We start from the raw sequence: 12,932 nt of genomic DNA, 5'->3' as shown, positions 1-12,932 counted from the left end.
ACAGTAACACGCAGCTTGTATGTACGCGTACATTCAGAGACGATGGCAAACGACGACGAATCGAGCCAGGAAAGAATGGGAATCGGACGAGGAACTCACCACGGAGCTCGTGGACGTGGTTAGGGAGCGCGGGGATGACCGGACACGATGGGCTCGACGGCGAGATGTGGTGGCCGTGGGCAAATAAGGCGACGATGGCGAGCGTACGGGCCGTCCCGGCTTGAGATGGTCCCTAGAACGGACAGATTCGGTCGCGGCAGACCTCGTGGACATCCTCACAGGTGACGAGGCACGCGGTGGCCGTGGCCATGGTGGCGGTTGCGCTCGAGTGAGCGTGGGAGGAGACAGGGGGTGAGAGAGGGGGAACGAGGGCGAGCTAGGGTTTGTGGGAGGGAGACAGAGACGCTCGGGGGTGGCCTTATCCGCGAGGGGAGCCGATGGATGCACGCCAGCGAGAGCATCCCCGAGCGGACGGCTCTCGTGCCATGGCCTCCGCTGTCTGTGTCGACAGGTGGGAGAAAGGCCAGTGGGGATGGGCCGGACCAGCCTGTAGCACCAGGCCTAAGTGCACAGGGGCATCCCCAACGTTTTTTTCTTTCCTTTTTTGCTTCATTTACTTTGCATCTGATTTATTTATTTTTTGCAATATTTCCCATTCGCAAAAATGTGTGACTTGGTCCAATTAATATATTGTAATATTTTCCAATGGCAACACCATGTTTGGTTATTTTTGGACTATGTTCAAATTATCCATGGAATTAAAAAGGGATTTTAAATGCCTTTCGGCTCTGTTTTAGATGGTGGGGTCCACACAATTGGTTTGGTGATGTTGTTTTACTTAACAACATTTGTTTTTCGAATTTTAGCAAATGTGGAATATTTTTCTTATGCTGTTTGAGGTTTTATTTTATCACAATAAAATCCAATGCCTCTTTTAATGGAATTTGAAATGAGATATGAATTTTTATCTTGATCATATCCTGTCTAGCAAAATGATTAGGCACTGATCATGGTCACCAGTGTAGCTTAATTACAATGCTCAATTTAGCAAAAGTTGAGGATGTCACACCTTGCAGAATGGTTTTGGTCATTCCTTTGGGGTCGGAGATAAAGGAGCAGGCTTGTTGATCCTACCCCGGGGTTATCCCCCCCCACACATACCCGCTCTTCTGCTATGCCATCTTGGTTGTGAAGCTGAAGGATCATATGAAGACTCTCTTTTGTATGCAGGCCAAGGGGTAGTATCAGTCTCATGTGGCTCAGAAGGAGAACCATCAGAGGCACAAGCGTGTCTTAAGGACACTTGATGTGGCAATCTCGAGCGGCTCAGAGGACGACATCACTCCAGAGACTGACTAGATGAGGGCTCAAGGTTACCAGTAGGATTGATCTGATGCTAAGGAGGAGTTTTCTAACGAGGACATTGAGGAGGAGCAGGACGAGGAGGATCCGGATGCCACGGATGAGTGTGAGGATGAGGAGTGACCACCTGTGTCTTAGGTGTGCCCCTTTTTGGTGTTTTGGTGCCAAAGGGGGAGAGAGTCTAGGAGTTGGATTTGCTTTCTTTATGTTTATCGTGTTGGCTTTGAACTTGGTTTCATCGTATTTGCTATCTTTACTAGGTGTGATGTGAGACCTTGTTTTTATTGTGAGACCCATTTTAATCATATGTTGTGAGTCATATGCTCTTCAATTGTCTCTATTAAACTATCTTTATGATCACATGCTTTCTACTGTGCAAATCCCGTATTGTCATCAATGCACCAAAAAGGGGAAGATTGTTTGGGCATATTTATGCCTAAGTAATTTTAGTGATTGATGACAGCACCTTAGTGGACTAATCGTGTGCATTGAGCATTTTCGATAATACATGACAAAGGCACAAGACAATCCGGCACCCTCCATGGAACAGAGGCACGGTGTCTTCTTCGATTCTCTTTGGTGGTTTTGAGTCGTAGGAACGTCGTACTATTAAGAGGGGATTTGTATTGGGAAGGTTTGGGTGGAATCGGTCTTGCACGCACACACTTTTTCTACATCTCCTTTCCCCTGCAACTATGGAGCTTTTCCCCTCTCTGGTCTTTCTCTTCTTCTTGCAAAAATGTCCCCTAGCGATAGTGCCGCTGGACCTAGCGGTACTACCGCTAGAGCTGGCGGTAGTACTGCTCGCCCTAGCGGTAGTACTGCTAGAGCTGGCGGTAGTACCGCTGGCCCAACGGTAGTACCGCCCTTGGTCAGCATTAGTACCGCTCGAGGACTTTAGTGCCGTCGTCCTTGCGGCTATACTACGTCGGACTTTTTGCGAAGACTTTCTTGGCAGTGGTTGGCCCGGTAGTATATTTGCGCTACCATGGGCTCAGCGGTAGTACCACTGCAGCCAGCGGTAGTACCGCTGGAGGGTCAGCGGCAGTACCACTACAGGCAGCGGTTGTACCGCTGGAGGGCCAGCCATAGTACCCCTGGGCTCGTGCTGTGAGTGGGAAAACGGTTGGATTCCCCCCCACTATAGAAAGAGTTCTTCTTGCTCAAGAACCCTACCTTTGACCCTCCTAAGCTCCATTGTTTCTCCCTATGCTCAAAAGTGCCCGATCTCTCTCCCTAGCCAATAAAACTTGTTGATTTCCTAGGGATTGGTTGAGAAGGCCTAGATCCACACTTCCACCAAGAGAAAATTGATTCCCCCCAGTAATCCCTTGTGGATCTTGTCACTCTTGGGTGTTTCAGCACCCTAGACGGTTGAGGTCACCTCGGAGCCACATTCCATTGTGGTGAAGCTCCGTGGTCTTGTTGGGAGCCTCCAAGATTTTTGTTGAGTTAGCCCCAACCTTGTTTGTAAAGGTTCGGTCGCGGCCTTCAAGAGCACCCATAGTGGAATCACGGCACCTTGCATTGTGTGAGGGCGTGAGGAGAATACGGTGGCCCTAGTGGCTTATTGGGGAGCATTGTGCCTCCACACCGCTCCAACGGAGACGTACTTCCCGTCAAAGGGAAGGAACTTCGGTAACACATCCTCGTCTTCATTGGTTCCACTTGTGGTTATCTCTAATCTTTACATTGTGTAGGTTATTGTTATAGACTATTTCTTACATGCCTTAGCGATTATAGTTGATAGCATCATATCGGTTGTTCTCCTAGTTGTCATTTTAGAGAACCTTTATGTTGTTAACCCTAACTTGTTAAGAATAGTTAAAAAGTGTTAGTTGCCTATTCACCCCACCTCTAGTCAACCATATCGATCCTTTCAACATGACTCATCAGAGGAATTTGGATGATACCCATGGTCATGGACGAATGTAGTTCTTATATTATATAGTTTGGGGAATTCAGTTCCATGCTCACTTCAAGGTGCTCAGTTCCCGACTTATTCACAGAAATTATTGATTGGTTCTTACATCACCATAATAAGTTATAATTCACATGATTCTTACCTACTTGCATGTTTAGAGGGTGGATACAAAATAGTAAAGGCAGTTCACCATTATTGTTACGGATGTCCTTGCTTTAGGATAAAAACAGTGTGGCAACAAAGATTTAATGCCAACATATATATATATATATCTTTCATTGTTTTTATGGTCTTCTACTCCCTGTTTATATAAAAATCTTATCATTTAGAGGTGATCCAGGTTTTGACCATGACACTCGCTTCGATTCAGCTGCTCATGTTGATATGCGTGTGATATTATCCTTGACGTTTTACCTTCGTGTTGCTCCCATGAGGCTAAAGCTTGCTTCTTGATCTGATGATATATTTCTGTTGATTGCAGATAAAATTGAGCATTGCATGCTCTGTAAAATCCTATCATTTACATGTTAGTATCATTCAGTATTGCTTAGATCCACAGAAATAAATCCTAGATCCAGAACACCTGTTTTCTACATGTCAGTATCATTCAGCATTGCTTGCTTGTAGTCAAATACTAGACATGAAGTATTAAATCATTGTCTATTCTTGTCTAATCACGCATGAAGATGCTGATCACGTACATTTAGTTTGCATAGGATGATGGATGATTTCTGATTTGCAAGTGCAAATGTTTTGTTGTCATGGAGTGACTTTATTCACTCTAACATGCTTCTTTTGGATTGCAGGGTCATGGTCATGTTTATTTCGAGATCTACCCTTGATTGCTTTCATTTATTAATGCAAGTATGACTAGCTGCCAATTGTTGCAAGCTGTGGGTACCTTCTATGCCAAATATATATCCTGTGTCGTAGTGCACCAAGCATAGTAAGTACAGCTACATCTATCTATCTCCCTTTTAATTGTAATATTTGTTTAAGTAGTACTGTCAAATTAGCAAATATGTACTCCTCTGAATCGTAGGAAAGAGACATGCATATCTGCGTATAGACGATTACTCCTCCGAATATGAATGTGAATTGATTGCCTACTCTATAGTCAGTTGATGGCAGTGGTACTACCATATATAGACCGACAAGTACTGAAGTATTCCAATTTATGATAGTATTGAGTGTTTATCTACTAGGTCTTATAAGTACGTTTCTAAATTAATTTCTGATGTGTTCCAATCTTGGTTGTGCAAAAGAAAGGCTAATGCTATAGCTAGCAGTTTCAACTATATATGACCTCTATAGACTAGTACTTCCTTGTTGCTACTTCCATGAATTTTCTTAATAAAAGTGTTCTTGCAATAACCAATGAAAGAATTCAGATTTGTTGTGTGTTTGGTATAGTTCATCTGTGTGATGTAGTGCAGCTAGTCATACAAATATATCTCCGATTGAATTGTTAACTAAGCATCTCTGTTGAAATGTTTTGGCTTGCTTGCTTTCTTTCTAGATAATATTGCTTGCTTGCAATCAATTGGTGCGACGTCATCCGTTGGAAGTAAGTTGCTGCGGTGGTGTCGAGGACAACAACATCAACAAAGGGTTGAGGTCGTAAGAAGGATGGTGAAATCGACAAGGGGTTGTGGCGGTGGCAACGATGGCGTTGAAATGACTCATCAAACAACAAAATCTACACGTAGTGGTGGATCTAGGCAGTGTATATATACTAAATGTTTGTTTGATTTTTGCCACTCTTGCAATAATGGAGGAATGTACAAGTATTTGGATGCATGGATGAATTGTTTTTTTAAAGCTGTAAATATTTAATGGTGGCGTTGGTGAGTATGCTCACGTTCCTACTATTAAGTGAATAGTAGTGACATGGGTAAATGACTCATGCCATTGCTATTTTGGTTAGTGCTGGCGTGAGGGAACATGTCACGCTACCGGTAACAAAAATACAGATAACGTGCACCATCGGTATTTGGTTAACAGTGGGTCCATATTAGTGGCAAGGTGGTTCTTAGATCGCCATCGCTAGCGTTTTCTGCACTAGAGGTGTTAGTCATTGTGTGTGTGTGACTTGTGTTGCTTGCAGCTGGGTGCCAACCGCCTTGCTGCCGAGTCAGAACGGTGATGTATGTTGTGAATCTGCTGCTTGATTGATTTTTGCCGCTCTTGTAGTAATGTTGTTGCTGTTTGAGTGAATTTTGTTACTCCTACCGCTTTGGACAGTTTTTGTGATGTACAAGTGAGAGTGGGGGCCAATTTTTGTGATGTACCGGTGTGAAGTGGGTTGTTCTTAACAAAACATTACTAGCACAAGAACAACTTTCTATTCTAGGTTTCATGCTAGTACAATACTGGTGTACTAGACCTAGATTAGTTTTTTATTGGCACAATTCAAAAGTTAAGGTCTTGTTTGTTGGTGGTCTTCCGCTCCTTCATTAGTATGGATGTCAAATACTTGATTCTATATGACTGTTTTAAAGTTTGTGCATTTGGCACGTATGGTCATCAAATCATTCTAAAATTTGCATAAAAAATATATTTCTACAACAATACCGGAATAGTATCGTAGACCAACCAAAGTGTATTGTTTTTCATACCATATTAACCAAAGAATGAAAACCATATTTACAACAATAACTTATTTCTACAAATATCATGTTGACACATGGGTCCTATGTGTCAACGTATTGGTGATCTACATACGCATTTGATTTTCATTTTTCTATTTCCCCCTATAATAGAGGTTGTAACACCATGAATCAACACATGGTTATGTGTTACTAACGCTAAATTTTGTAACACCTTTCACCAACACATATTTATATGTTACTTTGTGAATATCATGTAACACATTGTTGTCAACACATATATTAGGTGTTAGTGTCTTTCGGTCCACACAAAAGATGTGTTACTGTAATTTTACTTGTAACATACTTTTGTATGTGTTACATGATTGTGTTACTTAAAGTATGTTTTGTTGTAGTGTTTTTGCTTTAGAGTCTTGTACCAAAAACCACAAAAAAATAGTTGCTTTGTTCTTGCTTGTTGCTGCTGCTATGGGTTCCACTGAGAACACTAAGTTGTGTGACTCCACTAGTTAGCCTTATGGAAAACTGCACTCTTGCTTCGCTGCTTGGGGAAGGCCGTGTTACCACACCCGTGGTAGAGAAGCCTCCTCCACCTATTGAACGTATCCCATTCAAAATACCACTTGAGATAACTGAAATAATAAGGAATGATTGTTATGCAGGAGATGGAACAGTCAATCCTAGTATTCAATTGTTGAAACTTACAAAACCTTGTGAGTTGTTTAAGATTTCAGGTTTGACAGGAGATGGAGTCATGAGGAAATTATTTTCCTTTTCACTGAAAGTAAAAACATTGGAATGTTATAGGCTACTAGATGATTCTCACCTACGGGATTGGGAAGAGATTCAGTCTCTCTTTTACTCCAAGTTTTATCCTCTTCATGAAGTCCACGTGGATCATGGTAACAATGCTTTATGTGATACTTCTATTGTTGAATTTATTCATGATCCCATTGAAAATTATTATGAGAAGGGAACATATGCTTATAGATATTTCAATAATATCAAGTTCCCTCTCTTTATGTTGAAGGTTTTGAAGCTGCACTTGTTTTTCCTTCCTATGCTTATTGCTTTGTGCTTCAATGAATTATTCTGTTGCAATATTTCTATGCATAGGAAGCATGTCAGACTTAAATGTGTTTGGTATTTGCTTCTTGATGCTCTCTTTTGTGCTGCAACTCTTATTCCTACGAGAGCATAATTAAAATCCTAAGCCTATCTTTATGGCTATAAAGAAAGAGCTCTAGGGAGACATCCCTTGTTGTCTTTACTTTGAGTTTTTACTTCCCGTTTTTAGTGGTCTTGATGTGTGTTATTACTATAGCAACATCATTGTATCTTTATTTTCAAGCTTTGTGCCAAGTTTTAGCCTCCGTTTGCAAGAAAGTTCAAAAGTTGTGACATGTTGTCCAGAAATAGATTCTGTGTGCTTGACGAAAAAATTCGCCAAAATTCACCACATCATCTTTTTGATAAGAATTGTTTTGACAACATGCTCTATATAATTTCCTTTCTGGCATCTGTTTTGAGTTATTTGATTTGAGTCACAAAAGTGCCCTGAAGAAATTATTTACTATCTGTTGTTATGTTTTTCACAGATTCTGGCATGTTTTGCGTTTCCATTGTTTTGCAAATCCTAATCTTACTTTTTATTTGCAAAAACATTTTGGCAATCATGATAAGTAGTAGCTTTTCATGAAAATCTTTTTTTCCAGTAGGTAGTGAATTATTTTGTTAAGGGTACTAACCACTCTAATCAGCTTATGATGAGTTTCGTATGAAGGGAGTTTTCAAGTATGCGATGGGAGATGATGAAAGAAGAAACAAGAGTGCCAAGCGCTCAAGCTTGGGGATGCCCCCATGCACCCCAAGAAATATCCAAGGAGACTCAAGCGTCTAAGCTTGGGGATGCCCCCGTGCATCCCCTTCTCTATCAACAATCATCAGTTCGTCCATGTACATGCTATATTTTTATCACTTCATATGTTATGTGCTATGCTTGGAGCATCCCGCTCTTTACTTTTTAGTATTTTTTAGTTTTTCTTGTTGTTCATAACAAGTCGGAACCTAGCCTACCTTGTTTGGGAGAGAGACACGCTCCATTCCACTCTAGAACACAACATAGGTTTTTATGCTTATCTTTTTTGTGTGTTCTTCATCTTTCCATTGCTACTGTCATGCTTAGCTCTTAGTTTTCATGCTTATCTTTTTAAGAGAGTTGCTTTTGGAACTCTCTTGACTTATCATGCTTATCTTTTTTAGAGAGTTGGCTCGTTGCAGTGAGTTGTGTGTCTTGCATGATTAGGTAATTGAGGTTGCTATTTAAGTATAGTAGTAACTTGCAATAGTTTTGAGGTATTGATTTGAGTAACGTTTGGACTATTGGTGCCAAGAGCTTGAGCCTATTAGTGAAAGGTGTCGTATTTTGGGAAATCCGTCTGTTTTTCAAAAACTAAAAATTAGTTGGCAACTCTAACTACTAAATTGATCGCTAACCTCTGGAGGGGTTGCAATATATATAGAACTCTCACGTTACCATGAGTCGAGGATGCGCAAGGATAACTAAACCCCCAAACACTCCTCCTCGGGGTACTTGTCTTTTTGTGAATTTCCTAACTAGATAGAGAGTTACCGATAATAAGTGTATGAGTTCTTCGGACTAATGTGAGTATTCGATTGTTAGCACTTCCACCATCCACATTTTGCTAGCCTCTTCGGTACTGTGCATTGCCCTTTCTCACATTGAGAGTTGGTGCAAACTCCGCCGGTGCATCGAAACCCATGACATGATACGCTGTGTCATACTTAACCCTCATTATATCTTTCCTCAAAACAACCACCATACCTACCTATTAAGGCATTTCCATAGCCTTTCTAAGATACATTTCCATGCAACATCCACCATCTCATGACTTGATCTTCATGTCATACATGCTTTTGCATGATCCTAGAGCCGCACGGTAGTTGGGCCTTGCCCAAATTATTGCTACATGACGCGCTAGTATCATTGCATATCCTGCTACACTGGCAGAGGCATAGATTTGCATACATCATGATAGTTTTCACTTGTCTTTATGTTGAGTACTTCTTATAAAGTGTGATGATCTTCTCTTTATTCATGTAAAACATAGAGTGTTTCCCTTAAGTGAGGGAAAGATACCAAAGAGGACAAACAAAAGATCCCAAACAGGACAAATGAGAGATAAATAGAAAGAGACAAAGAGGCCACAAAAAAAGAGAAAAAGAAAAATAAAGAAACAAAAAGAGAGAAGGGGGAACACTACTATTCCTTTTGAAAGATCCACACTCGTAGTCCATTGCTATATTTGTACTACATAGAGATTATCATTCATGCATAACTATGTGGGGACCCTTACACTATAGAACTTGGTTTGCATATTCCAATGATGAGCCTCCTCAAATGAGTTCTAGGTCTTCATGAGCAAACAAGTTGGATGCACCCCACTAGTTCCATTGGAGAGCTTACCTTAGCTCATATGTGCACCCATTACATGGCAATCCCTACTCCTCACATCATATCTATCATTTGGCTTTCTCTCTCCTATAGTTGTCCTGATTGATGTGAGCCTTTCACACCTTGTTGTCTTCCTTCCCCATAATTATTCTATTTGCCATCCTAAGTGCCAACATATCTTCCTTACGCTCATACATTGCATGAGTGCTCAAAGTCGAAAGGGAGAGGATCATTTTGACTTGTGACTGACTAGTGGTCTGGGGATGAGTAAAAATAAGATTCCGAAGGAGACCAAGTGTGAAATTTTAGTAGATTGAGTTATCAATTAAAAATATATATTTTTATGATCTCAACCCATCTCCCACTTCTTGCATGCAAACACCATTTGGAGACATTCGAGTCACGGACAGCGAGAGATCTTGCACCTTTATGTTCTTACTTTGCTAAACTCAATACTAGATATAGACTCTTGCTTGTTATTATCTTGACTTGAAATGCATATCTCACTTGATTTACTTTGAAGTTCTTATATGTGTGTTACCATGTCACCAGAGAAATTATTGTGTTATCATTTATCTACTCGAGGACGAGCAGAAATTGAGCTTGGGGATGTTGATACGTCCCAAACGTATCTATAATTTATGCTTGTTCCATGATCTTTTGGGTGACAATGTTATTTGTTTTGCTACACTTTTATATCATTTTACACATATTTGGACTAACCTACTAACTCAATGCACCCAGTGCCAGTTTTTGTCTGCTGATGTCTATTTTGCACGGGCTTTTACCCAATTTTCCGAAGCCCGAAAAATTCCAGGAAAAATATATAAAAAATCAGCGAAACGGAAGCTTACAAATCACTGAAGATGGTCCAGAAGGGGGCCAGGGGCCGTCGAGGCAACATGCTGGCGCAGCCTTCCCCCTCGCCGCGCCAGGAGGCTGCCTAGGTGGGCCCCACCTCCTCCGGTGCCCTCCTTTGGCCTATATTTAGTCCTCCACAAGGAAACCCTTCCACAACTTCTAGAATCATGAATTTCTCCGTCGTTCCCCTGGCGCAGCGTTTCTGAGATCAGGAGCATCAGGAGACCTCTTCCCGGCACCCTGTCGGAGGGAGGATTGACCTCCGGGAGCTTCTCCACCGCCATGGACACTTCCCGTACGTGTCGTGAGTAGTCCTCCTTGGACTATGGGTCCATGACCAGTAGCTATGCGATGTCTTCTCTCCAGTCTTGTGCTTCAATGGTTAGTCCTTGTGAGCTGCCATACATGATCAAGGCATCTATGTAATTATCCTGCTATTGCTATGCTCGGTTTGTTGGGATCCGATGGATTATGAGAGTATGTTCATATTTTTATGAGTTATATATTTTATTATCCTTTCATATTATGTTCCTTAGTGATTCATGCATGTTCTCCGTTGTTATTTATTGCTTTGGCTGAGTAGTAGATTGTAACTCCAAGAGGGAGCGTTATGCATGATTGTGGGTTCATGCCCTCGATGTGTAGCTTGAGTGACAGAAACCAATGCTCAAGAACTCAGTAACTGGTAGCTGCTCGTTCCAGTTGAGAGTAGCGATTAATCGGTGAATCGGCCTATTAACTGGATTAATCGGTCGACCATTAATCGGTATATGGGATAGGAGCTTGTCACACATTTTCCCAAGTCCTAACTACGTAAGGTACCAAAATATGCTACTGTAGGCATATAAAAAGCATAAATAAGAGGTGAAATTGTAATTCCTGATGCATCCAGCCCTAAATAATGTCAAATTCGAAATTAACAATTAAGATTTTCAACATGCATCGACACAATAGCAGGATATCAAAACAATATGCTATCAAAATATCCAATATGTCAAGATCAACTCAAGATAAATGGCAGCCACAAAAATAAAAATAGGGAATACTAAATAAATGGCAACAACAAAATATACAGCCATACATGTCAAAGATAAATAAAATGGCAGCCACAAGAATAGGGAGTACCGAATAATTCCTAACAAAGTTCACAACACAAATAGGAAATGTGCAAATAGCCAAATAGGAAATAATGTTCACATAATTTCAGCGACATAAATAGATATAGGTAGAAAGGTAACAAGGTTCAGTCACACCAATAGCAAGCAAGATAAGGTCTTGTGCAGTAATAAATAGGTTATAAGTTGATGACAAATCTCTCAAGGTTCCCGGGGGGGTCCTCCTCCTCATCATCGTCCTTGGTTGCCATAACACCATCATCATCATACTCATAATCAATCCCATCATCCTCTATCACATGATCACATTCATTATCATCATCCTCAACGAATTCTTCAATTTCATGGAGTTCTCTAACACTTGCATTCCTACGAAGCTGCACATGTTTGCTTTCCCCCATTTCTCCATCAATGATGTTGCATGGCATGCCCATAGTGGGATCAATCGCCTCATTGATATATGCATCTTCACATATCCAATCTTGTTCTCGTGATGCATCTTCACCAGGAAGAACATCACTAGAAGAGGATAACTTCTTTCTTTTATCAATCATCCTTCCATTGAATTGGATATAAACTAGATTGTCCCTACGTGCCACATCTAGTTTATTTATCCGCTTTGCATCCACCTACAAAGTACAAATGGATGCCTAGTTAAAAAATCACAAGAAGCAAGAATATTCATATTTGACTAATTGATTGATATTTGAGAGGGACTAAAAGTCTAAGAGTTACCATTTCAAACGTGCTCCAATTTCTTTCACATCCGGATGAACTTGTGGTCAAGTTGAGTATCTTTATGGCCATGTGTTGCAGCGTAGGAGTTTGTAATCCATAAGTTGACCACCAATCAGCTACAATTTGAGAAAAGTGAAATAATATGCAATCAGCCCATATAATTTCAGAAATGCAATAAGAACTTTGTTGCTTTGGGAACAAGCTTACCACCATCAAAATTATCATTGGTAATTGCTTTCATGGCTGTCACTTTCCCAAACATACCCTCTTTCTTTTTAAACTTGGTGAATTCAATGTTAAGAACCTTATTTTGCTTGATGTCATCATCATAATAAAAAGTATCCACGACTTCCATAAGTGCAACCACTACCTCTACATCTGTAAAGATGCTCGGTTTAGCATAACTATATTTGGGATTCAAGATGTATGCTGCCATGTGCAAGGGAGAATCTAGCCTCCCGCTCATCTTGGTATGCATGGCATTAGTGATCAACAAATAATCTTTTTCTGAATTTTCAACAGCACCCTTCATTTCCTTTCTTGCACTTATTAGTTCTCCATACATAGATGCCATAGATGGACCATCACTATCTGCCAACCTAAGCACCTTCACTAGTGGCTCAAAAACCTTGCAAGGAAACATGACGATGACAAAACGAGTCACAAAATTACGTGCAAACAGCCCCAACATTAGAAATGTACAAGTTAGAAGTAAAAACTACAAGTAGAAGTGTAGGATCCCAACATATGACTAGATGCAGGCAACCCCAGTAAGCATACCTTGATGCAGAGAGAGAGATTTTTCCAAAAGCCCCTACACATTATAGTGGCATGAGCCAACTTTCCTT

The 12,932-nt window shown here is 40.8% G+C and overlaps 1 protein-coding gene across 1 annotated transcript; it reads right to left on the bottom strand.

Annotated features, from left to right (window-relative positions):
- Nucleotides 1-11,525: 11,525 nt before the first annotated feature.
- Nucleotides 11,526-12,153, bottom strand: LOC123398113. Its single transcript, XM_045092620.1, has 2 exons — nt 12,082-12,153; nt 11,526-11,975 (listed from the first exon to the last, which is right to left on the bottom strand). The coding sequence occupies exons 1-2, from the start codon at nt 12,151-12,153 to the stop codon at nt 11,526-11,528; spliced, it is 522 nt and encodes a 173-aa protein (XP_044948555.1).
- Between the last annotated feature and the right edge of the window lie 779 nt (nt 12,154-12,932).

Source organism: Hordeum vulgare, chromosome 1H (genome assembly GCF_904849725.1).
Source record: "Hordeum vulgare subsp. vulgare chromosome 1H, MorexV3_pseudomolecules_assembly, whole genome shotgun sequence".
Lineage (NCBI taxonomy): Eukaryota > Viridiplantae > Streptophyta > Magnoliopsida > Poales > Poaceae > Hordeum > Hordeum vulgare.
This window is presented reverse-complemented; position numbering and strand designations above follow the sequence as displayed.